This window comes from Xiphias gladius, chromosome 18, assembly GCF_016859285.1.
Source record: "Xiphias gladius isolate SHS-SW01 ecotype Sanya breed wild chromosome 18, ASM1685928v1, whole genome shotgun sequence".
Taxonomy (NCBI): Eukaryota; Metazoa; Chordata; class Actinopteri; order Istiophoriformes; family Xiphiidae; genus Xiphias; species Xiphias gladius.
In genome coordinates, this window is record NC_053417.1 from 23,940,679 (window position 1) to 23,965,676 (window position 24,998).

Below are 24,998 nucleotides of genomic sequence, written 5' to 3' on the forward strand. Positions count from 1 at the left end.
ATTTATTTCAGACACAGTTCCATGACAATGTATACAATTATGGCACAGCACCACAACATTCAAAACAAATAAAATCCCATATTTAAAAAAAAAAAAAAAAAAAAAATTCATTATCAGACTAACTTTAACTCATATTTCAGGGTGTGTTGTGCCAGTTCTTGCAAAAGGCACAGGAAGCAAATGACATTTCCTATTTGAGAGTTTACAACACTAAACACCAGCGAAAGGGATGTGCAGTTCCTCTTTACAGCGTCACCCCAGGCAAAAAGCTTGAATGAAATGTTGCGATGAGCGGTGTGGCCTTACCAGGATAAGTTCATGTCATTCAGCTTTCACAGCAAGAAAACATCAAGTAAACAATAAAGTGCTCCTGTGCTGCATCCCAAAGAGGTTCATCTACAGCGAGTTCAGCTTCTCACTACACAAGCATGTGAGTGTTTTTGCAGCCAGGTTATCTCAGCGTATTTAGGAGCCCACGTATAATCTGCTGCTCTTTCATGTTGACCAGTTGTTCCTTTTTTGAGTTCCTTCAATCAAGACTGTTGCCTTAAAACTCCTCTTTTTACGGGTTAGTAACAATTTCGAGAGCAGAAAGCAGAGCACGAAGTGAGGTACGAGAAACAAACAGTACGTTTGATGTGAACATGTAAAAACATTTAACACGCTCACATAAAAGCTATCTTATCTGGATTTTGATGAATGGAATGTGTCCGAACAATTGTACCATTCCACAAGCAAAATATTAACTAACCACAGAGTTCTCCTGAACTTTCACTTAACAATATCTTCTTTGTAGCGTTGTAATGTGTGTTAGCGTAGAAGTAAACAGATGACGAGTCTGTACCTTAAAGTGGTGCCAAGCTTGAGATACGGCAACAGGCAATCATGATACTGCCTCAGAATCACCACTTTAATATAGTTCAGTGCATCACAATTAGTTAAACTGCCCTAAGCAACATTTTTAGGCCAAAATTGACCTGTTTTATGGTCCTTATGTACAAAGTAGAATCCCACACCACTCCATAGAGTCACCATATTTTTCCAAATATTCCGTTACCTTTGGCTGTGCTTTGTGGCATTTGTCTCTTCAGATGAGTAGAGTTTTCTTCTTTTTAAACCAAAAAATCTTGCCAAGAACAGTTTAAAAATATTTTTTTTCCTTTGCAAAAAGGTGATGGTGACAAGTCTTAGGATCTTATGCTGCTCAGTGCGCAAATGAGAACTTTATCACAAAAGCATATTTCTTCCGGGTTCCTGTCAGTGGGACCATTTGAGACCATTCTGGTAGTTGGCAGAGAGAAATACAATGCTGTGCAAAAGCAGTGACACTTCCGAGTCTGCAAAAATTAGAGGTAACATTGAATTTTAGAGAAAACAGACATGTCAGTAAGACAGGGTTAAAGGAACAGTTCGATATTTTGAAGTTATCTGCAGGTCATGAAAAGTCTTAAGAAGCATTGAATTTAGTTTTAGTTCCCTTAAAGGAAAGGCTTTAGGAGGTATTAAAAGTCAGATAGACAGTAACATGAATTAAACATTTCATTTGATGTGGTTGCAGGCTGTCAGAGGAGATGTTATAAATCTTAAAACTACAAGTGAGACCGGTGTGACTGGATTTTGATTCAGGAGACCGTTAGCAAATCTTTTTGTGGAGTTTCAGTCAGCAGCATCAGACCGGTGGCAAACTGTTTTGCCACAGTAGCTGTGAAGTTCATCACCTCATAACGGGCAAGTGTCAATTTTAGGTAAACATTAAATCTTTTTTTAATTTTAACCAATTTCCTGCCTCTCATCTGGAGCATGTCATGTTGATTTGTTATTATTTTACCAGGAGTCATTGTTATACACCTGGGAAGCTCTGACAAAATGTGATACAAATGTCAATAAATTCCTGTATTTTCTAACAATATTAGGTCTTATTGTGCTTACAGGTTTCCTGTCGTTCTTTGACTCGTGTGACCGTGAAACAGGTGTTAAATTGTGTTCTGTGTTAAACCCTGCAGAAACCCTGATTTTGGAAATACGGGGAAACAGCTGTCATGGCTCTGTCCAAACATAACTCTGCCCAGCCAAGAAATAGTCCTGCACTTAACTCTGTAAAACCACAAATTGTTGTTTTGACAGCAGAGTTTCTGTTAAACTGAAGTTAAATTTAAGACTTTTAAGACACTTGTAATATAGGATTCAATTTAATACCTGTTTTACAATCAAAATATGAAAGTATGATGGAAAATCAGTAGGGACGATATGGCGTAGAATTGTTTATCATCATAACATTTTTTTCAGTACTTCCCTGCAGTATATAACAATAATTTCTGATTAAATTAATGTGACCTGGATCTGGATAAGCAGCAGAAAATGGATGGGTGGATCAACCTATTAAAAATGACTAAATCATTTCATGCTTTGCAGTAGTGACAGTGTTTGCTACAGGTCAGGGGCCGCTGACTGAAACTCTACAAAAAAGGGCTGAACGGCCTCCTGCAGCAAAATTCAATAATCGCAATAATCCCACTTTCGTGTGTAACGTCTTCCGACATCCTCGAGTCAGATACAAAAATATTTTATAGCTAACATTACAAAAATATTTAAGACTTATGTAAATTTAATTTAAAACTTTTTAATAACCACCGAGGGTCTTTTCTGAGGAAACTGAATTCAATGCTTTTGGAGACTTTTCAAGACCTGCAGAGCCCATGCACACTTTGGTTTTTGTTCGGATTGAACAAATAATATAATGTGTTAATTAGTGAGCTTTAGAATTGCTAGTAGGCAGATTTTGTGACCTGGACAGAGAAAAGCTATCTGTTTATCTTTTCCCAGTCTTTATGCTAAGGTAACCTAACCTGCTGCTGGCTGCAGGGAGTGAGATGGGCTTCAATCTTCTCATGTAACTCTCAGCGTGAAAGCAAATAAGTGTCCTTTCCAAAATTTCAAACTATTCCTTTAAACATTCGACAAAACAGACGTATGAATAGGACATGGCTGAAGTCACAAATTTAGGAGAATCCTGTACATCAAAATGAAAATACCTTTCAATGAGGAGGACACCTGAAGCCACTGGGACAACCACTCACGGCACTGGTTAACGCCAAGACTATCAGAATTGAGCCCTCTTACATAACAAGCCTAGAAAGAGGAAAATATTGTGTATTTATAACACGCAGCTCACAGAGGAATGAACAGTGTCCATCATATAAATAATGTTTGGCTGGTGAATACGCAGACGCAGAGCGACTGACCTGTCTGAGTTCTGCGTCACTGAGCTGGTGAGGGCCCAGCCTGCTGAGGGCCCGGTCGAGCTGCAGCAGCTCCAGGGCGTGGCTGTTCAACCGCCGGCCGATCACGAAACCCGGGAGGCGAGGCGTCAGGAAGAGCAGGGGGCTGATGTGCCTCTGATTGACCACGGAGACGGAGAGAAAAGATAGTGTTTGGGATCACGAAGCCGTTTGCATTAAGTCTCAACTGAATGAGCAGTTTGTTTGTGCAGGATGTGAAGGAGGAGCGGAGGAGTTTTACTGACCATGTGATCCACGCTCATCCTCTTCATGCCCAGAGGGGGTCCAGAAAACAGGCGTCGAACAGCGAGGATTTCAGACACTTTAGGGTTCACTCCACTTTGCACCTGAAAATGCACCGGAGGTCAACTTATCCCACTTTCATTTAGTACTGGATGCAGGTTCAGGGTGCAGGGTGTGTTTTTGTGAAATGTAATTTAACATCTTTGCAGTTTACATCATTATTAAACTGCATTATGATCAAGTTTCAGGTCAGATAAGTGGACTTATCTGACCTGAAGTAATGAAATAATATTATTATTTCATTACTATTTTAACTCTTCAGCCATATGCTAGCAAGCTAACATTAGCTTTGTCAGTTGCAGTGGTGGAAAAACTACACAGAATATTTACTTAAGTGAGAGCAAGTACCAGTATGACAATGTAAAAATACTCCGTTAACAGTAAAGAATCCTACACAAGTAAAAGCACAGAAGTACTGTCAGCAAAATGTACTTCAAGTATCAAAAGTAAAAGTACTTGCTCTACAGGAAAATGTCCCCAGTCACTGTATGACGGGAATAGATTGTTAACACTGCTGCAACAATGTGTAAACAGCATTTTACTGGAGGTGGAGCTGGTTTTAACTACGTCTTATACAGTTTGGTATTTAAGTCCAGTTGTTCCCAACCTGGGAGTCTGGCCCCTCCAGGGGGTCACGAGATAAATCAAAGGGGCCTTGACATGATTAATGGGAGAGGAAAGGAGGAAAAACAAAGTTCAGCTACACAAATCTGTATTACTTTTTTTTCTTTTAATCTATAGTTTTTTATGGAATATTGAATAATTTTACCTCGTTAGGGTGCCAACAATTATTTAAATAAAACCATCTAAGAAGTCTGAGAGAGGAAATGTCTCTTTGGTGAAACTGGTAACAACTCTCAGACATCTGAAACTTCACAAGGGCCCCCCAGCTGCACACAGTTTTTTGTAACAGGTCAGATGTCAAAAAGGTACGAAAAGCCTATCATAAATTTTTTTTTAAATGTAAAATCCTAATGTGAAAAAACTACTAGTAACTAAATCTGTTAAATATATGTAGTGGACTAAACAACACAAGATTTCTCTCAGAAATGTAGTGGAGGAGAAATATAAAGTGGCAGGGAACAGATATACTCAACTGAAATACAAGTACCTACAAATTGGACTTAAGTACGGTACTTGAGTAAATGTACTTAGTTACTTTCCACCAATGGTCTACATATAGCTAATCTCTATGTAGGAAATGGTTCGTGTGATGCAATCAGTTTTAACTGGGTGATGCTTAAATCTCCACTTAGTAAACATTCACTTAATAACTGGGCTAAGTTTGAATTTAAAATAGCTGGTATGACCGGGTCCTGGCGTCTGTCTGATAATTGTTAAATTTTTGCTATTTATATCTGTTCATTCCATTTATGAAACATGCATGCATCAGTGTAAGCTCTACATTTATGTTCAAGCATATTTGCAAAGAAGAGTGCGACTTATAGCTGGGATATAGGGTCAATATAAGGAGAAAGAAAAATGCGTGAAAGAAAATATGATCTGTTCTGCACTATTTGAAGTATTTTACAAACAGAAAGTGACACTGCTGAAGCATTCTTATCCTATTACACTATTCCTCTCAACAAAAAGTTCTGATACACTCACTTACTTACTTTAGCACACAGGTGCCTAAGGTCACTCTGTAGCTGACCTTCTTTGACCTGGCGGCTCATATCCTCGAGGCCTTTGAGCACCGGCCAGTGGTGCCGGGCCCTCAGGGAATTATACACTCCCCGAAACTCCACCTGCTGCCTGGGGGTCCAGAAGTGAGGGATCAGGAGCTGGCGGGGGAAAAAGTACCTGGCAGTGAACAGGTGGGGAATGACAGCAGAGAGAGGAGAGACACACGGAGTGATGGGAGAATATGCGTCATCAGGGACAGGACAAGAATGAAGATCCAATACACTACAGGACACAATGTATTATTAAGAGAATGAATGAACATTACTGTTAAAGGCTTTCAATTGGATCAGAATGCTTTGCTGAATAAGAATCAAAGGATGCCAACTGAAATGAAAAGATGGTCATTTCAAAGTAACTCACATCAAGACAAAAACCAGGTAGTTGGCAAAGGGAGGGATTGATATCATCACCAGCGGGATGGCTTTGATCATGTTTCTGTGAAACTGTGAAGCACAAGGTCAAATAAGTAAAGCTGCTACAAGAAAATAAGCATGACAGAGCACAAGTGAAATATCGGCAAACCATTCAATTAAAAAAAAAAAAAAACACTCACAGAGCACAATTATGGTTTCCCTCCTAGTTTTAAGCTTCAATACCAATGAAAAATGTATTATCATACTGTACTTTGGTATGATTACCATGAACTAATAAGACCATGGTAAACACAACTGGTGAGTTTATCTCACACCATATGTATTGAAAGTACTAGTGTCTTGACGAATCCTCATTTCCCACAAAGCCTGTTGCATTGTGTCACTAAAAGGACATTTTTTTAGTACTTGACTTATATAATCTTTTGTCTAATTACAGCTTTTGTATTTTCCATTTTAGGACTTCGCTTTCAACATTCACATTTATAAAAACCTTTCACAATATCCAGTTCCCTTTTTCTATGTCCTTTTTCTTTATAATGTTTAATGTTTACTTATGGCCCAATTATCCTGCTGTAATAGCACTAAATATGATAATAGGTTATATGTCAATTTCTCTTGTAATATTCCATTTTCCTTATTTAATTCTACAGGTATCGTGTGGAACATTAGACCTCTAGTAGCGCTATGGAGCTGTTTTTCTATGAATGGGTCCTCATTTTGTTCCACGGGACACCTTTAAGTCTGAGTAAAGTTGTCCTCTATAGAATTGGACTGAATATGTTGCAGCCAGATACCTGGTGTGGATCCTCTACTACTAGGGTAAAAGGAAAAGGACATTACTACATGTTCCCTCCTCCGTAGTGTAAATCCACGTGTCGACTTTCTCTTTTGATTTACTGAACAGGATTAATTAAGTAAAATTAAGTAATTTGGTAATTAGGTCTTTCACTGGTTTCACTGTGTGCAAAAAAAACCCCCAGCACTATTTGTCTCCATTTGTTCAGTAATAAAAGCTGCCCTTTTCCAATTTGTGCCGTAAAATCTTCTTTTATAGCCTAAAGTATCAGATTTTCTTCCAAGTGCATCTTAATACAGTACTAACATTTATATATGTGCAGTGCATTGATATAATTGTTGTTCACTGTAATTTTTCCTCCTCGTGACAATGCCATGAAGCGATCGCTTTCTTAGCACAACTCCAAGAGCCACAGTCCTCATTCAATACAAAAGTCTATTCCAAATTTCAGCTGGAGCTAATAAAAGCTTCAGCCTGTGTCGTTCAAAGTCTTTTTAGTAGGAAGTTTGACTTGAAAAAAAAAAAGAAGTGAACCCATCCTTTCAAGGAATACTTCCTGTAAATTCCGACATGGCGGTTCACAGTGTTAACTGCAGTGGACATAAGAGGGGATCCTGCCGGTCTCCTCTGCAGCAATATCATTTGGTCAGTGTATTAACTTCCAACATCGATTGAGGGAATAATTGATCGATCTTAACGCCGATCATAACATCTTCAATCAAATACTAGTCTGCTCAGTGGAGTGTGAGTGTTTTGGAAAATTTTAAAAACAGATCAACAATTTGAAGTATTTTTTATCCGTTCAGTCATCTAACTGTCCTAAGAAGCGTAAATATCTCAATTTTTGACTAAACATGAGGATGTAAATGTGACAATATTTTTGGATACAACTACTGATGGTTTCTTATACAGTTATGGTTACACCAGGAGTGGATCATATGGTTTCTGAAAAGAGCCAATAATAATGTAACTATGAGAGCCAAGTGGCAGAATCATTTGCTTTATTTCATTCAGCTGTGAACAGTCAAACGAAAATTGCAAAATGATAATGCATATTTTCATCATCAATTAATCTGCAGATTTTTTCGATTAATCGTCGTTGTCTAGATAATGCCCAAATATAGTGAGAATTGCGGTTACAATTTCACACGGCCCCAGCTGATATTTTCAAATGAAATTTTTTGTTCAACCTTCAGTCCAAAACTCTAAGATATTCAGTTTACTAATATATATGATGAAAAAAAAGCTTCAAATTCTTACTTTTGAGAAGCTGGAATCAGCAAAAATGTTGTCATTTTTGTATTAAAAAAAACAAAAACAAACAATTTTTCGATTATCAAAATAGTTGCCAATTAATTTAAAATTATTATAATATAATGTATAATAAATGTTCTATTCTATATAGCTCTAATTATATTTAGCTAAAACTCTTCAATCTAATTGTCCGAACACTCAGTTCAGTGTGTTTAAGTGTGTTGAAGCTCGTGCAGTAAAGAGACCCACCTGTCTGAGTTTCTCCATCTCCCTGTAGGGCAAGTCCTGGAACTTTACTCTATCAGATGTCATCTTTGCTTTTATCCTCCTCACATCTTTGGCATCTTGGAAAAGTAACTTGAATCCTGGAATGATACAATGATAACAATAATGTTTATGATAATTTACAAAAAAAAAAAAAAAAAACCATGGAAATTGACCACATTTATATAACACTTTTCAACCTTCGGACAAGGCCCTCGTTCAGCCACGCACTCAGACACCATGCCGCCCGGCCATCAGGTTCAGTGCCTTGACAATATTGGATATCTCAGAGGTAAGTTAACACTGGGTTTACCTTCCACAAAAGTATGGTAGAGCTGGTAAAAGCTGGGAAATCTCCTTTTGAGGAAACCCTCATATTTGCTATTTGCCCACTGGAGCCTGGAGGTGACATATCGTCCAATACCTCGTCTAACTTTGGACGATGAGTAGAGTCTACACAGGGGCAACCTGGAAATTAGAAGAGGTTTACATGAATAACTTAAATCATCATAAGACGAACATCTATCAGAAATGAATTAAAAGTGGCATACTTTGGCCTTGGTAGCACTACTTTAAGTGTGTTTTGGTCCAGTACACAAAGTAGTAGTGGAAATATTTTTATTATATAACAAGGATTACAGACAGAACACAATGAATGTCATGTATCTTATACAAAAACAATAGAACAATAAAACAGCCCTACCCATGGCTCAACACAAACAAACCCAAGCAATAACAATAACAAACAATAACACATTAATGTATGTAAAACTGAAGAAACTGTGTTGGATCCCAGATCAGTCACAGATCATAGTTCTGTTGCCAGACATGGTCATGACACATAAGACAGGTCAAATAAATATCTATGGGTCCACATTAATAGTGACCTTAGCTTGCACACTCATGCACTGCATGAGCGCACACTTGTGTACACACAATCTTTATAAACACTCATTTGTCCCTCTATCAGTTAAATTACTAATGAGCAGCTCCTCGAGGATCGTCAGAAGGGCGGGGAGACGCTCAGATAACTGCCACTGATCAGTGGCCTTGTGTTTGTTTGTAAGCATCCAAAGTGTGTATGCTTTGGAGATGTATGCCTAGAAATCGCCGAGTAGTTTTTAACAAAGTGAACTGTTTTTTGACGAGTTTGTCTGGTTGTGTTACCTCACGCTAGTGTCTGTACGTGTGCTCCTATTTTATGTTTTTATTTGATGCGTTTTAACGTGATGTTTGTGCAGCAGTTGCCTTAATCTGAGACAATTTTCAAAACGTAGAAACAGCTGCCAAATGTCCGTGAATCCCCTTGTAGATCCCTTCATAGAATAGCAGATCTTCTCAAAATGTATATACAGGAACAAATAATGTCTATAATCCAATGTGCATTTGTTGGAGGTGAAGAGTCTTTCCATTTAGATTAAATAAGCTTTCAGGCCAGATGTGAGCAAAAAGCGGTTCATATTAACCCCTTGAAGGGCAGATCTTCACACAACCTTGACAAATTATACATTATTTGAAAGCTGTAAATCTCCTCTTTCTAAGTGAGACAAGGATATTTGGATCCACATATCACATATCTTTTGACACAGAATTCAGATGTGTAGCTATGGCTCCAAAGTGTTTTCCACGCAAAAAGGTGCTACTACAGGCCATTTTGTAACCTCTGTAAGTTTGGTCCGGTATCTCTTATACTCATTCCGACCTGTTGCTTGTAAAATTTAAAGAGTTACCTTTCAAAGGAGACCAGGGTCGTGACTGTGGTCAAACGGGTTGAAGAGCAGTAAGGTTTTTATTTTGGGTACATTAATTTCGGGCTTGTGTCCGAAATGGTTAATGGTGTTGTCTGTTGACAGGTTAAAACCGATTAAAATCCTGAAAAAAAATCTAAATTACACCTGAATCCTCTGGTGTTTGGGTACATTCAAGACTAAAAAACACCGGCTAGTTATGTCTAAACAAATCTCTTTATTTGTTCAAATGTAGCTTATCAATGATAATAACCGGTTGAGCTGTTATCCAGACAGGTAGCTAGCTTAGCAGGTTCAAGCGAGATGTGAGCAAAACAAAATGCCAAGTCTCGGACGGGTGACCCTTAAAGAGTTTTTAGACATACCTGGACTGACAGGACAGGTATGGAGAATACAGGCCAGTTGTTGTCCTGTTTGTCCTGAGGCCACACAGTCGGACCAAAGACAAATGTCTACACAGGCTCGAACAGGACAACGCCATGTTTGCTACGGCGAAGCCCCGCGGAGTTACCGTAATGACGGTCATATACAGAAAAAAAACCGAAAGCTACCGAGTTACCGTAATCACCGCCGGATTACCAACCGGGCACACAGCTGGCAACTGCAGTGGGACCCCAAACCTCCAGGGGCCCCAACAGCCACATGTGTACTCCGAGTCAGCAGTCGTGTTTTTTCGGATTGCTTCCATTTTTTTTTTTTTAAATGTTTGTTAAGTAGTTAACATACAGAAAACCCACAGTAGGTAGTATTACACCATCACATTTAGTACCGTAAGGCTACAACCAACAATTATTTTCATTATCGATACATCTAACTGTTATTTTCTGTTTCTTCTTTACTGATTAGTGGATAAAATTCAGAATAAATTTTTAAAAATGTACATCATTATTCCCTGAATATTGGTACCTTTGCTTGAGTACGTCAATACTTCTTCCACCACTGCATATACAGTACCACAGAAAATCTGCTTATTTACTTGATGCTATTTCACATCTTCAAATATTTTTTGTACCCATACATACAGTATGTAACTTTCTTTTCTTTTTTTTAACAAGGGAAATGCGAGCCAAGGTAAATACTTTTGGTTTCATTTGAATGTGGTTTTAGTGAAATAAAAAGTGACTTTATGAAACACAAAGTGACATTACGAAAAAAGAAATGACATTAGGAAATAAAAAGTGACATTATGAAATAAAAAGTGACATTATGAAATAATGTTTTTAGATTTTTGTGTTGGTTTTGAGTCTGTTTGTGCTCATTTTTGTGTCTCTTTGAGGTTAATTAGTCTCTATTTGTGTGCAGTTTTAGAGAAATAAAAAGTGACATTATGAAAAGTGACATCAAATGAGTCACATTGTTGATGAGTTACAAAAAGTTACATTATGACATGAAAAATTACATCACGAAATAAAAATTAACATTATGTAAAGTGACATTATAGAATAGAACATGACATTATGATATAAGAAATGACGCTATGAAGTAAAAATTGACATGAAAAGTGAAGAAAGTTAGATTACGAAATAAGAGATCACAGAATGAAAAAAAAGTGACATTATGCAATAATGTTTTAGTTGTGTTTTAGTTCTAGTAATGTGGTAGTAATTGTTTTAATTTTAAATCAAACAGAATTTATTTCCAACAGGCCATAAAAATAGAGTTTTCGTGTTCGGGCAGGGAGTCACGTGATTTCGCGCGAATTTGGACGAAGTGAGGGGCGGGGCCACGAGCTCATCGCAATCCTTCGCAGGTCACGAGCCAACGGCGGACAAGAAAGAAAAAGGTTCAGAAAAATGTTGATTCTCGTGGTAACGCTACATTTTGTTGCAGACTGTATATAAAGCACTTGTTAAAAGCTTCACAAACGCCAAGGGTTAATGAACAAGTGATCTAGATTTTGTTCTCTGATAATCGTTTTACAAGATGGCGACTTGCCAAGTTTTTTTTTTTTTGCTTGCAAAACTTGGTTGCGGGTTAACTTTTTTCTGCATGCCCGGTCTGACTGACCGATGGAAACTGCGAAGCTAGCATGCAGTGGGCTGTGTTCAGGAGATAAAGCCATTTAAATTGTGGGGCCTAAATCATTCACAGGTGCTTCAAGGCCGCCGCCGTCGTCGACATTTTGACTACGAGCAATATGTGGCCTCCGGGTGCGGATAAATTGCTGCCAAAGCTAACTATCTACTTTAACGTTTTTTCCTAGGCGGCCAACACTTAACTGTCAGACTAGGGCGCACAAAACACTCTTCTATCTTGTTTTCATATGAATGGTCTTTAAAGCCATATTTTAAGAACCTGTAGAATATGTAGACCATGTGGTCTGACTTTTCATTTTGTGTTGAAATCAGAATACCATTTGGTGTGTTTGTTGTTTTTGTTTTTTTTGTTTTTTTTGGGGGGGGCGCATTAGTTCAAACCTACACCAGCGAGTAAACACACTTACAGGTGATAGCAAATGCTTCACACCCTTTGGATGACCTCCAGCGTTGCACAGAATCCTGCAGATGAATGATCTGATTGGTTGTGGTGCTTCTGCAGTTTTTGAATGTTGCACATGGATCTAGCAACCTGCCAGTACTTTTGTCTAAGTTGTTGTTTTTCTTTTTTGTTTTTTTTTTGAAGTTCCAGGGCTAACCTTAATTGTGTCTTTGACCTTCCCAGTTGACCAGTTTGGCTGTCCTTAGTAAATCCCAGTTAAGAGATGGAGACCACCATCAGATGTGGAACCACTGGCGATCCATGCAAGACAGAGGAAACTGGTAAAACTAAAGAGATTCTTCCACTTTCTCCGCTGCTTAAGTTTTAATATGCTTTAGTAAATATTTATGGCGTTGACTGTGTTTGTTCTTTTCTGATTTTTAAAGATGAAAAAGGAAACTGTGACCCGTACAAACTTTTGCAGTGCCCTTTCGACAAGAACCACCAAATCCGGGCTTGCCGCTTCCCTTACCACCTTATAAAGTGCAGGAAGGTGAGTCAAGCACTTGTTTACTGCAGCTGATTGCTAGCATTAACAGGTAAGGAAAAAGAGTGCAGATTTACATTGCACTGCAGTGCAGTTTAGTTACATTTATAATTCCGTCTCTTACACTGGCATTTGTGCATTATTTTACACTCAGTTGCCAGTTTATTAGGTACACCCAGCTGAAACAAATGCAGTCTAACACATGCAGTCGTGCAAAAAATCCCACCCTCTAATAATTTCAAATCATTTATATTAAGTAGGTAAGACTAGATATTAGAAATACCTCCAAATACATGACTAAAAAGTTGATTCAACACCTCTCACAAGGAATGCCGTCACTTCTGATGGAAGAAAAACCAAGAAAAAAATAATTTTCTTTTAACAGCTAGTCCCACATTCCGTACTGTCAAACAAACCCGTTCATAATTTTGGAAGACATGGTTTCTTAACTGTTAACGAGTTCGTTCATTGTGGTAACTCACTGCACACAATGGGTGCAGGACCAGGCTATTTTAACTGAGGGTCTAAACAGTGCAATGCAGGGGTCTGACCACTACAGGTCCTCTAGAGCAAGATATGCAATAGTTTTCATTAACTAAACTGTAACCTGTATCAGACCTTGTACTACATCCAGTTCAGGAAAAAATGTTAGAAGTTGCCAAAGCAAGAGGAAACAGAAAATATCTGGCAAGTTTTAGGAAATGTCAGCCTGTTGGAGTCACTTTTCTGCCTCAAGATAATCAGCAGAAATGATACATTAAAGTCGAACTTTAATTATTTATTCAATTTATTTTTTTTAAGAATCTTCTGAATTGACAGACCTCATGAGGTCTTGCATGAACTTGCAAGTTTAGCTGTTCAGCTTTTCTCTCTCTCTGATTGCAGAATCATCCCAAACTGGCCAGTGAGCTAAAAACCTGCCCTTTCAATGCTCGGCACCTGGTCCCAAAGCATGAGCTGACGCACCACACTGAGACCTGTGAGGACAGAATATCTGTGGACTCTGAGGATGGTGAGATTTCCACTCACTTGTCTCTTCCTCAGAGTCAGTGTGTGCGTCCATGGTGTTTCTGTGTTGAAATCTGGTCTGTTCACAGGTAGGAGCACAAATGGACATTGTAGATGGCAGGTCCCAGTCAGTACCTGGGTAAACCCAAACATGACTGAGGACTGGGACAAAGGTAAGATTAAGAACCACAACTTCTGTTCTTCCGTTTTTGTACAAATTAAACAAACTGCTTATATAATGTTTATTAGTGAACTTTAGAGGTGCTGATAGGCGGATTTTGCTACCTCTGGACAAAGCCAGGCTACCTGTTTCCCCCGTTTCCTGTCTTTTTTCAAAGCTGATCATCTCCTAGTGCATATTAAGCATACAGAAATGAGAGCGGCATCAATCTTCTCATTTAACTCGCAGCAAGAAAGCAAATAAGTGAATTTACAAAAATATCCTAACCATTCCTATAACGTAAAAATCAGTGCTTGAGTGTGAGAGGTTCCATGCACGGTATCTACAGAGAGGTTCTCACAATATTATTTTTCCCCCCTAGTGTCCTCTGAACCAGACTTTGAAGACACTGATTGATTTTCAGTGCAGTGTCTGTAAAGTAACAGAGTGTTTTGCTTTTCAGAGGTTGATGATGCTGCTAGTCCATTTGTGTGGGGTGTAAACAAAGCCCTGAATCAAAAGTAAGTGGTCTGCTCCAACACCCTGCCACGGCTCTTAGCGCTCATGTGTGCATATTTCCTTTGCTCTTTAAGTCTTGTTTTCCCTCTTCTCATTGCAGACTGGAGGTGAGGCCCACCAACAATCTTGGTCCAAGTTTTAGAGCACCTAATACGCTCCCGTGGTCGGGATTCAAGCCATAATTTGCACTTACTGTATATCCACATAGAAGCTTAATGTAGGCCTGTTGTATGTATGCACCCATAGATATCTTTTAAAATTTGTTCTTAAAAAAACCTTTACCCACTTAAAGTTTTTAATTTGCATAACTATCTAAAATTTCTCATATTGGATCTAGATGCAGAGATTTCATTTTTAGTCATTTGATGTGGCATATAACCTAAATGCAGAGTATAGTGACATTTGAGTGGCATATACACAGTAGCGCCTCATTTTTTTTCTGTATTGTCTAGCATTAATCCCTGCAACAGTAACAAATGGTATTGGTTGAAAATTGTGTGCTTGTTATATTAAAGGTCTTTCATTTAAAAGAATTTTGCGTGGTTAGTGATGAAATGAATCACACGTTGTAATGTGCACGGCTTTGCTATAATTTGGGATGGAAATGAGCAGTGAAGTACCAAAATCCTTTACTCGAGTAAAAGTTATTATACATTCAACGTTAAAATACTCAATTACAGGTAGAAGTCTTGCATTAAATATCTGAAGTAAAAGTGCAGAAGTGTTATCAAGTAGATGTACTTAAAGTATCAAAGTAAAGGTACTGTAGAGTTGCCTGTGTCATTGTGATAATAGATTATATTGTTAGAATTTTAATACTCAAAGGCTTAAATCTGTGAAAACGACAGTATACAACAATATACAAAATATCCAAGAGCAACACACACAAATGATTGTTAAGATAAAGATTAATTTAACAAATGAATTAAAAAAAAATAAAGTAGGATATAATACATGATTAAAAAAAAATACTGCAGTTAAAAAGAAAATAGAAAAATAGCAACTGTTTAAACATATTAACTGTGTTATTGTATGGCCACGGGATGGCACTACTCCTCAGTGTTTTACTGGAGAAGCAACCTGACCTAATCACTTGCTCTGGCTACTTCCCTTTCCTTTTGAAACTTAATGATCTTTGATTCGATTATCTCCTACTGATTCAAGTGGCTCCTCTGATTGCCAAAAAATGTTTAATATGATCACTTACCGGGCATAAAGTACAAGATTTGACAGCTGACATTAGTTTTCATGTTGAGGAAATGGCCCAGGTGGGCGAAAGCTATAGGAGTGAGCTCAAAGTCACGAGCGAGTGTCAGGATAATCCCTGTGTGAAGGCGGCCTGCCAGCACTCTGTCATATCTAAGTGGCATTATTGATTTCATGTGATGACGGTCTATTTTAGTTGTGGCTATTTTTGGAAGTGCTCAGGCGGGTCCTGTGCTGCCCTGGCACCAACTATAAGGATGAGATATGACTCCTCAGGACGGACTACGTGCAGAACCTCTAGTCTATACAGCAACCTGGTATCTATTGAGGAACCACCACCCTCTCTTTGATGTGCTGTGTATCCCTTACTGCCTATGGAGAGTGTTTACTGGGTGACAGGAATTAACTCAAGTTGGTTTGGAACTTTTGAACTTGTAACTGGCTGAGCTTAAATGTCATATCATCCCCCTTTAAAACCCAAGTCAGTGATGTTAATTGCTGCTCAGCAGAACCCACAGCCAACTGAATATGACTCGGCCCGTGACAAGAGTTTTCTAAAAAAAAAAAAAAAACACACAAAAAAAACTGTAGAATAGAAGATGACAGTCAAACTAGCAATGCCACACTAAAAATACTTCACTACAAAATTAAACTTAAGTAAAACAATGGAAGAATTAGAAATCAGATGTATTTTAAAGTATAAAAAGTACACATTATGCAGTATATCCCCTATCTTTTTTATTATTATTTATATTACATTATTGGATTGTTATTATTGATACATTATGTAAGTAGTACTTCAATTTTTAATATTTGAACTACATTATAAAGTTTTGGGTATTTTAATCTATAACAATGCATTATATTTTATAAACTGATTGTATGTTTTATATTAAAAAAATCTGTCAAATAAATGTAATGGAGTAAAAAGTACAATATTTGCCTCCAAAATGTAGTGGAGTAGAAGTATAAAGTAGCGTAAAAAGGTAATACTCAAGCAAAGCACCAGCACCCTAAAAATGTACTTAGATAATACTTCAGTAAATATATTCCGTTACTTTCTACTACTTTATTAAATGTGGAATAGTCTAATCTCAAGTTAGAGGTTTATAATGAAAATGTAGTTGGGGTTTGTTCAATGTAATATACTGTATTTTCTACGAAGATGCTCGGCCAGACCGTTTTTCTCTAAAATCGTCTTGTTGTGGCTATTGATCAGTTATAAAACTTCATTGGTGGGAACCCTTTTTTCTTTCCGTTTGGGCTAAAAAGCCAATGCAGAATACATATTTATATCCCTGCTAAACCAGCAACATTAAATGAAACTGAATAGCCCTGGTACATCCTGTTCCTGACTTGAGTGTCCAGCACAAGACACTGGCAAAGAAAAGAACTTAAAACTGATATTGTCAATCACAAGACCAATTTCATTCCCTCTCACTTGATTGAGATAATTTTCTAAGTATGGCATTGTCAGGGTGGCATCAACCTATAAGACACCATTATATTTTGTCTACACTGGTTCTAAGTTTCACTTCATATATGTCCCCACAAGAGTCAGTGTTTCTTAAGACAAACCTACCAATCACATCACACCATTTTTATGTATTTGGACTTAAACCCTAAAGTGTTTGAAAGTCTCAGATGTATGTTTAATATAATGGTCTAATAATAATAATAATAATAATAATAATAGTTTTTAGTCATGCTAGTATCGTGGTTCTATGGACGGCACTGTTGGTTTGGTCTGTCGGTCCATCACTTTGGTCCAGACTGAAGTATCTCAACAACTATCACGTGGCTTGTCATGAAATTTTGTCCAGACATTCGTAGTTTCCAGAGGATGAATCCTACCAACTATGGTGATTCCCTGACTTTTCCTCTAGCTCCACCAGCAGATCAGTTTGTTAGTGTCCAATACTTTGATTTCTGACAAAATACCTTCAAAACAAACACTACAATACCTATTTGGTTTCGAAGAATCCTCGTAATGAGAAAACTTAAAACAAAAGAGCTCTGAAATTTGGGGAGATTTAGAAAAATGAAAAATTTGAAAAGCTACTTAGTATCCGGCCTCACCATTTAGCGCAAAATTATATTTAAATTTAAATATAGTTGCCTGCTGCTGATTTGGTATAATGCACAATACAATCTTAAGATTCTGGTTCATATGTAACACAGCAAAGATTTAATATGACAAAGCTGGTCTCATTGAGATTTGACCCTTATGAAACTCGTTGCAATGGACATTCTGCAAACAAGTTTCAGGCACGCACCCCAGGCTTGTCGCCTGCAAGTGAAACCGAAGCCTCTCTCACTCTTGTTTTATAATTGTGACATTCTCATATTCTCACAGACATAGAGTCCAGCACAATGTGTGGGGGACAGTTTGGCCTCTGGAGCTGGCCTCTAATCCTCTAACCTTGTCTGAAGCTTGTGATCTTCTATTCTCACCGGCATTTCATATTCCACTCAAACAAGCTGCGTACACGTTGCTCTCGCTTTCCCCAGTTTCCACTCGTAGATCGTAAGAGAACCGTCCTATCCGCACTGTCACTGTGAGATCACCCGCATAAGCTCTGTAATCAGAGTTATGCTGATTTTATCCCACTGCTTCTTGTTGCACAAGTCCTACATTTTAAAGGTTGTCAAGTCCTCCAACTCTTATTAAGTTACGTTACAACACCAGATGAGAATTTCAGAATCTCTACCTCAAGAGAAGCATGAAACCAGCTGGTTGCTACTTCAGATAATTCACCTCGGCGACATTGACGCATATTGATAGAACCATGTGTAGGTCACACCACGGTGTACCCTGCGATGCGCCTGAGGCTGAAGACGGATTTGCAGCGAGTAAGATCCAGAGTGCTGTTCGGTAATCGTATTGGACAGAATGAAACGTGTGAAGATAAATAAAGATCAGAGGAATTATAATTTGTATATCGTACGCAGACACGCAGACAAAATTAGCCACAAGCTAGCCACAAGTTGTTGAATACAGTGGAGCATTTAGCAGCTAAAGAGTCATATATTTCACTGAGGGAATGGGGGGGACCAAAAATAACGCTAAAAGAGAGTGAAATTTGGACTTACGACGCCACGTGAATGATAATGTTTCTCTGTAACTGCTGGATGTGTAAATAAGCAACTGTTTGCTAACGAGTTCAACAAAAGGTGATCAGATATCAATGTTTTGTTCACAACATGTTAATGCTGCCCCCAAGTAGTAGTTAAAATATGTTAGTGCAGGATTAACATTGCTCTACAGCAATGTCTTGGTACCTATTGGCCAATGTATACACCAATGCTGATATAAAGATGATAAGCTAATATTGGCTGATATGTTGACCTGGTTGAATCTATTGGTCTAGATCTACTGTAGATGCAGCCCTTTCCTTTTGCCTGTGTGTTTTCTCAGGTCATGAGTGATCCTCACTACTCAGCAGGTGTCCCAAGTTTTTAGGGACGGCAGTGTCGGCCGTACAGTCCACCACTTTCTGGTCCAGACTGAAGTATTTCAACTACTGTTGGATGAATTGCCACGGAATTCTTTGCAGACATTCATGGACTCCAGAGGATGGGGTCCTATTGACTTCGGTGATCTTCTGACCTTTTTGATTTTGAGGTAATTGTCTGGACAATTATTGGATTAATCGCCGTGGAATTTCACACAGAGATGAGATCAACTTTGGTGATTTCCTGATTTTCGTCCAGAGCCATCATCAAGTCAAAAATGGTCTCCACGATCTCCAACTTTGTATTCCTGCTGACTTTGCCGGTTTTGGACTATTATAGTGGATCATAGAGGCCCACGTGCTATTAACAGGTGCACCAGAGTATCATCTATAAATAATCTTTTATTGCCCCGACTTGTAGCAGTTTTTTTTCTGTAACGTTAACTCCAAGCAGTATACGGTATACATTCATGTTTTGACACACATTCATGCATGCATGTGAGCATTTGGCACTATACAATGATGAAGTAGTCTGGGTTACTTGAGACAGGACTGGGAATTCCGCTGGCTTCTAAAACGAGACCAGTACATAACTGGGAGGGAGGTGAGCGGGGATACATTTTTCATAAGTATGTTCTGATCTGTTGCCAAAAGAAGAAGTGACACTCAGGCTTGCAGGCTGAGGACACTCAGCACTGCTATAAGACTTAAAAATAAACAGTAGACTAACGTAGTTCATATAATGTAACAAATATAATGAAGTCAGTGTTTGTTTACAATTTACTACCGTAGAAATCCGCAGCCCAACCTCAACTATAGATACTACATAATTCAGTACACCTCTCTAAAAATTCTTAGCAAAGATGAGCAAAGCAGCTGACGTGTGCCGTTCAACATTTTATTTCATGTTTAACTGCACTAAAATATAATTTTCATATGTAAAAACAATAAGCCCAAAATAAAATTACACTTTCACAGACTGTAGAATACAGTTCCTGTGGCAATAATACCTGTAGGCTTAAAACAGATTCAAAATAATTTACAGACAAGACCAGTGTATAAGACTGTTCTGGTTGATACACAGTATATTAGCTGCTCAATGTCTATTCATGATACATGAATGATACTGCTAAATAAGTCTGTAGGTTTAACCTACTTTTTTTTTTTTTTTTTTAATTAATCACCAAATACATATGGTGGCATTAAATATAAACCAATCTGGAGCTCTGAGGGATTCATTCTTCAGATGTCGATGCATGCAGACTCACAACATTAGTTTGGGGGCTGGAAAGTCTATTTGAATGACAACGTGGTTCTGTGAGATAATTTGCTTGGACATTTTTGGTACTTCAGCTAAAAGATTTCACAATAATGCTTTGTCGTATATTTTCTGTGCAATTTACAGTCATCCAAATCACGAGAAAAAAAAAAAAAAAAAAAAAAAAGCTACTAAAAGGAAAACTACATCCTTGAAATGAAGGTGTATATATATATAATTTATATTCAATTTGTAACTGTTTGAAAAGTGCAGTCATCTTCCCTCCATCAGAAATCTTTCCATCTATGGCACCATGTTGTATGTAAACAGTCGCCTTTTGGTCCATGAGCTGGCCTGTCTTAATTCCATCTGGAGAGTTCAAAATTTCCTGGAATAAGCAAACTAGTGAGAGCGTTATTTTATGCCCTCACATGCATGTTGCTTCTACAAGCTTAATAACTCATTCACCTTATAATTCAGAAGTAGCCCTTTTCCTGTGGAGTTGCATCATCCCTCAGGATTATTATTCTTCTTAGTTTCTTGCAGTTTCACTTTATACTACTTGAAGTACGAGCAAATGTCTGTTTTCTTTGGCTTTCAAACTCCAGATTTTATAGATGGTCAGTGTCCCATATCACACTCAAAACGGAAGCGTATCCATGAAGATTTTGTCCACAATTGGCGGTGGGGGAACAAGATCTTCTAATTTAAGGTAAAAGATTCGCTGGAGGCCTTGAGTGCACAGAGTTCTGAGCTCAGGCAGCTTCCCGAGGAGTCTGGACAAATAATTGGGCCGCAAGGAGTCGGCGCCACAGCCAGAGACGTGATCTTTAAGGCAGGTGATGAGCTGGTTCTGCAAGTCCTCCACCTGTTTTGGCTCTTTAAGACCATGTCGGTCTGCAGAGGTAAAAAGGAGATGTGTTGAACATGAGCCTTGTGCTTCATTATTATGACTTTAACCAAATAACACACTGATAATTGTAAACTTTGAAACCAGGTTTATCTAACCGTTTCCTCTTTGCTCATTTGATTTTGATCAGGTTTAAAAAGACCACAAATGATGACTGTATCTGGAAAATCTTTATACAAAACTTAAACTATATTTAGTTGAATATATATATAGTTGGGAGTGTTAATGCTGCTACACTGGAATAATTCCTTGGCTTTACATGTAAACCTTCACTGTGGTTGTGGTTAGTGTGATTTGATATATGACATCTTCTCTGCCCTATATGTGAGGTCGTGTTACACTGTATTATACACCTGTCGTGTCAATCCTACGTTGTGTAACTGCATTAAATTGTCCACACCAGTGTGAAGAAAAAAAAAAAAAGATTCCTCGTGCAAACTGCTCTCCGTGCGGGAGAAAAGTAAGTCTGACCCTGATTCTTATTGCAATGTGGAAAAAACAAGTCAAAGCTTGATACGAGTGAAGCTCTTACCAGTGATTATGACCAGGGCTGTGAGACAGGAGAAGGAGGAAACGTCTAGCTTCATGCGATGGAGGCTTTGAGAAAACTCCAAGATGGAGTCAATCCAGTCCCCAAATCCTCGGACACACTGCATTTTGTGAAGCACAGCCCCATTGCAGAAGATGAGCTTTTCCGTTTCAGGATTGGACCTTTGAAAGTAAAAGCAACATAGTTTGGTGATCAAATGTTACATGTAAGTTGTATAATAATCATGTAATAATCATCATAGTCATAATCATAATCATGTCAGTTGTCTAAATCTATTGTAAAGGTTTTGCAGGAAGCTGCACTCACCGATATGCAAGACGGAGGATGAAGAGTTCAACAAAGGCAGACTCCAACAGCAGTTCCTGGTCTTCTGAGCAGAACTCAGAGAAACCTGGGATGCTCTTCGCCCACTTCCCGATGACCTCCATGGAGGACGTGAGAAGGTCGTAAAACTGTTTGATGTCACTAGCGTCCTCCTTCTGGTTCGGACTGACTTCTGTCTCGTCATACTGAAATTACAGCAGAGAAGTTCAGACAGGCGCGTCAAAGAGCAATCAATTATTGCAAAACAACGGAAAAACAAGGGAGGTTGTTTTGTTTTACCTACCTTGGAATAATCCAGTTTCCCAACGCCAGGGTTTGAGTCAATGTGCGCCCTCACAAGTGAAGCAATCATGCTCACTGGAGACACAGTGGTTGCCACATCCTGGACGACTTTAGGCTTGGAAGGCAGGCGACCTCTTCGTCCTTTCAGACTGTCCGTTCTCACAACTGGAAAAATTATGACATGGATGTTCATTTCCTTTCATCTGTATCATCTTAAGAAGTCTACACTGATTCTTCTGGGTTTGTGCTGAACTCACCTTCCCGGACCATGCCTACAGCTAGACACTTCTGGAAACGGCAGAACTGGCATCGATTCCGCCTTCTCTTGTCCACAGGACAGTCCTTGTTGGCAAGGCAAACATACTTGGAATTTTTTTGCACTGTACGCTGTAAAATATAAAAAGACAAATTACTCTAAAAAAGCAGCCACAAAGACACAGATCAGTTAGATGGAACATTTTTCTCTCTTCTTGTGTGTTTCTAAATAGATGAGTTGGCTGTATAGAAAAGTCAAATTTTATTACCTTGAAAAACCCTTTGCATCCCTCACAGGTGCGAACCCCGTAGTGCTGACAGGAGGCATTGTCCCCACACACAGCGCAGCAGCCCTCATTTCCACTTGGGCTTTTTAATTTGGGCGATAAGCTTCCTTCCAGCTGGTCACTGCCATCAAAGGTACGGGGCTGCTCCATCGACAAGCCGGGGAAGGTCAGTGCAGGTGGGTGAGGATGGGTCAAAGGGAAAGAGTCCTGGTCTCGTAAGTGTGGTTGACCCAAATGAGACATATCCTCCACAGACCCTGAACCAAACGTGAAGAAAGAGGGCACATGTGGCACTGAGGTCTCCTCGGATGCCCAGTATCCTGGACTGGGTGAGTATGGACCAAAGGCCGAATCCCAGGTGGACGTATGCTGACTCTGGAACCCAGGAGTTGAAGGAGACGAGACCGACGCAGGGCTACCAAAATAATCGGACCCACCAGGGGACATGGCCCCGTCCGGGTAACTCAGGGTTAACGTTCCAGGGTAGCAGCCGTAAACCTGGAGGTCATCCAGCTTGAAGGGGGTCTCCTGACCTGATGGCGGAGTGACATGGGCAGGGGCTGCAGTGAACTGGCATGAATATGCGTCAAAGTCACCTGCGTGAGTGCCCACCAGAGAGCTGATGCTTGGCAGGGATGGAGCAGAGAGGTGGTCCCGTGAGCTGTTCATATCCACAGCCAACCAGGAGATAAAGTCTGTGCTTTGAGGTTCAGAGCTGCCGACGCTGTTCTCATAGGGCTGAGATCCATGCTGGGGGTGTATGCAAGTCATGGCTGCAAGACTGAGAAAGACATAGTAAAGAAAATATTAGAGCTAAACAAGCATTTTTTCTCAGATCTTTATCTTAAAACTTCAAGCCATGACCATTAACCTGCTATGGGTCCATGGAGTGAAGCAGCTCGGCCTTCATTGTCTCTCTCTGCAGTATATCTGTGCTGGAGTATTATATAAGCCCAGGTCTGCCATACGGGGGTCCAAGCTTGAAGATTGCAGCCCTTTTTTGTTTTTGCTTTTTTTTTTCACAAGTACCTGAAACTTTTGCACAGTCCTTTACATCTGAGCCTTTAGACTCAGCACCCAACAAAATAGCAGAATGTATGTGATGAGACAGCGAGATTTGTTATATATATATACATATATATATACACACATACATATATATATATATATATATATATATATATATATATATATATATATATATATATATATATATACACATACATACACACACACACACACACACACACACACTCACACACACACACACACTTTTGTGGATTCTCCAAGATGCTTGCCAAATAGCTTGAAAAATACTGATTTGATTTCGGCGTAGTTTTTCTGTTTACTGCGCTTTGTATGAAGTTAACTACTCGTGGAACTATTTTTTTAATAGCCTCTCCGCTTTCAGTGCCTCAAGCTTTCGCACAGTACTGCGTGCGAACGGACAGAGCTCCGTGACATTTGTGCAAAAAGTAGCCTATTTTTTGCCATTGCAAACACGGGTTTTTGGGTTCCGTGCCCAGTGAGCACTGAGACGCGCGGGAGCTGGGGATGTAACACCTCTAATTAAACCTCGCACACTTCGCTTTCTCGTCAGTAACCGGGCGAAGGGGCGGCTGCTCTCTGCCCGAGCCAAAGTCATTCAAGCATCGCCAAGCGTCTAAAACTAACTATTAAATGTTCAAATCACAACTATTTCTTACCTCTTAGAGCCTCCTGCGAGTGTTTGAACTGTCCGTGCTCCGCGAACGGCCGCCGGTCATCTTCGAGGCTTTCTCGGCTGAGGCGCAGTCAACCCCCCCCCCCCAACGCTCGCCTCGGCGGCGCCTTTATACCCTCAGCGCAGCCGTACCCATAACGTCAGAGAAAGGTTTCCATACAAGGGTGCGCGGTGGGCGGGGAGATTTCCAGCGTCCGGCCAATCGCGGCGCGCGTTCGGCAGAACAGCCGTTGGATGACGCACTACGGGATTCCGTTGACGCGCGTAAGGCGAAGATCCGCCGAAACCACGCGCGCGCGCGCGCGCGCGCACACACACACACACACACTACACAACAAGGCGGCTAAATAAAACTCAATAAAGCCGGATAAAACAACATATTTATGGCGGGTA

General features: G+C 39.4%; 3 protein-coding genes across 5 annotated transcripts; 1 reads left to right on the top strand and 2 right to left on the bottom strand.

The window, feature by feature from the left end:
• Nucleotides 1-82: 82 nt before the first annotated feature.
• On the bottom strand, nucleotides 83-10,254 carry letmd1 (LETM1 domain containing 1). The gene is made up of 9 exons (XM_040152966.1): nucleotides 10,069-10,254; nucleotides 8,269-8,423; nucleotides 7,941-8,056; nucleotides 5,628-5,710; nucleotides 5,198-5,384; nucleotides 3,524-3,625; nucleotides 3,243-3,395; nucleotides 3,033-3,129; nucleotides 83-1,337 (listed from the first exon to the last, which is right to left on the bottom strand). Exons 1-9 carry the CDS (start codon nucleotides 10,227-10,229, stop codon nucleotides 1,258-1,260), a joined length of 1,134 nt encoding a protein of 377 aa, XP_040008900.1. The 5' UTR covers nucleotides 10,230-10,254; the 3' UTR covers nucleotides 83-1,257.
• A 1,126-nt stretch (nucleotides 10,255-11,380) lies between these two features.
• Nucleotides 11,381-14,888, top strand: zgc:56699 (uncharacterized protein LOC405758 homolog). 2 transcript variants are annotated; one of them, XM_040152969.1, is made up of 7 exons: nucleotides 11,381-11,486; nucleotides 12,365-12,462; nucleotides 12,568-12,674; nucleotides 13,554-13,680; nucleotides 13,766-13,849; nucleotides 14,300-14,357; nucleotides 14,456-14,888. In XM_040152969.1, exons 2-7 carry the CDS (start codon nucleotides 12,405-12,407, stop codon nucleotides 14,535-14,537), a joined length of 516 nt encoding a protein of 171 aa, XP_040008903.1. In that variant the 5' UTR covers nucleotides 11,381-11,486; nucleotides 12,365-12,404; the 3' UTR covers nucleotides 14,538-14,888. The 2 variants fall into 2 exon arrangements, with proteins under 2 accessions (XP_040008903.1, XP_040008904.1); XM_040152970.1 differs by lacking the exon at nucleotides 11,381-11,486 and adding an exon at nucleotides 11,694-11,853.
• A 5,557-nt stretch (nucleotides 14,889-20,445) lies between these two features.
• On the bottom strand, nucleotides 20,446-24,680 carry nr4a1 (nuclear receptor subfamily 4, group A, member 1). 2 transcript variants are annotated; one of them, XM_040152965.1, is made up of 8 exons: nucleotides 24,589-24,680; nucleotides 23,754-23,917; nucleotides 22,865-23,663; nucleotides 22,598-22,727; nucleotides 22,342-22,505; nucleotides 22,041-22,243; nucleotides 21,717-21,895; nucleotides 20,446-21,171 (listed from the first exon to the last, which is right to left on the bottom strand). In XM_040152965.1, the coding sequence occupies exons 3-8, from the start codon at nucleotides 23,651-23,653 to the stop codon at nucleotides 20,915-20,917; spliced, it is 1,722 nt and encodes a 573-aa protein (XP_040008899.1). In that variant the 5' UTR covers nucleotides 23,654-23,663; nucleotides 23,754-23,917; nucleotides 24,589-24,680; the 3' UTR covers nucleotides 20,446-20,914. The 2 variants fall into 2 exon arrangements, with proteins under 2 accessions (XP_040008899.1, XP_040008898.1); XM_040152964.1 differs by lacking the exon at nucleotides 23,754-23,917.
• Nucleotides 24,681-24,998: the final 318 nt, after the last annotated feature.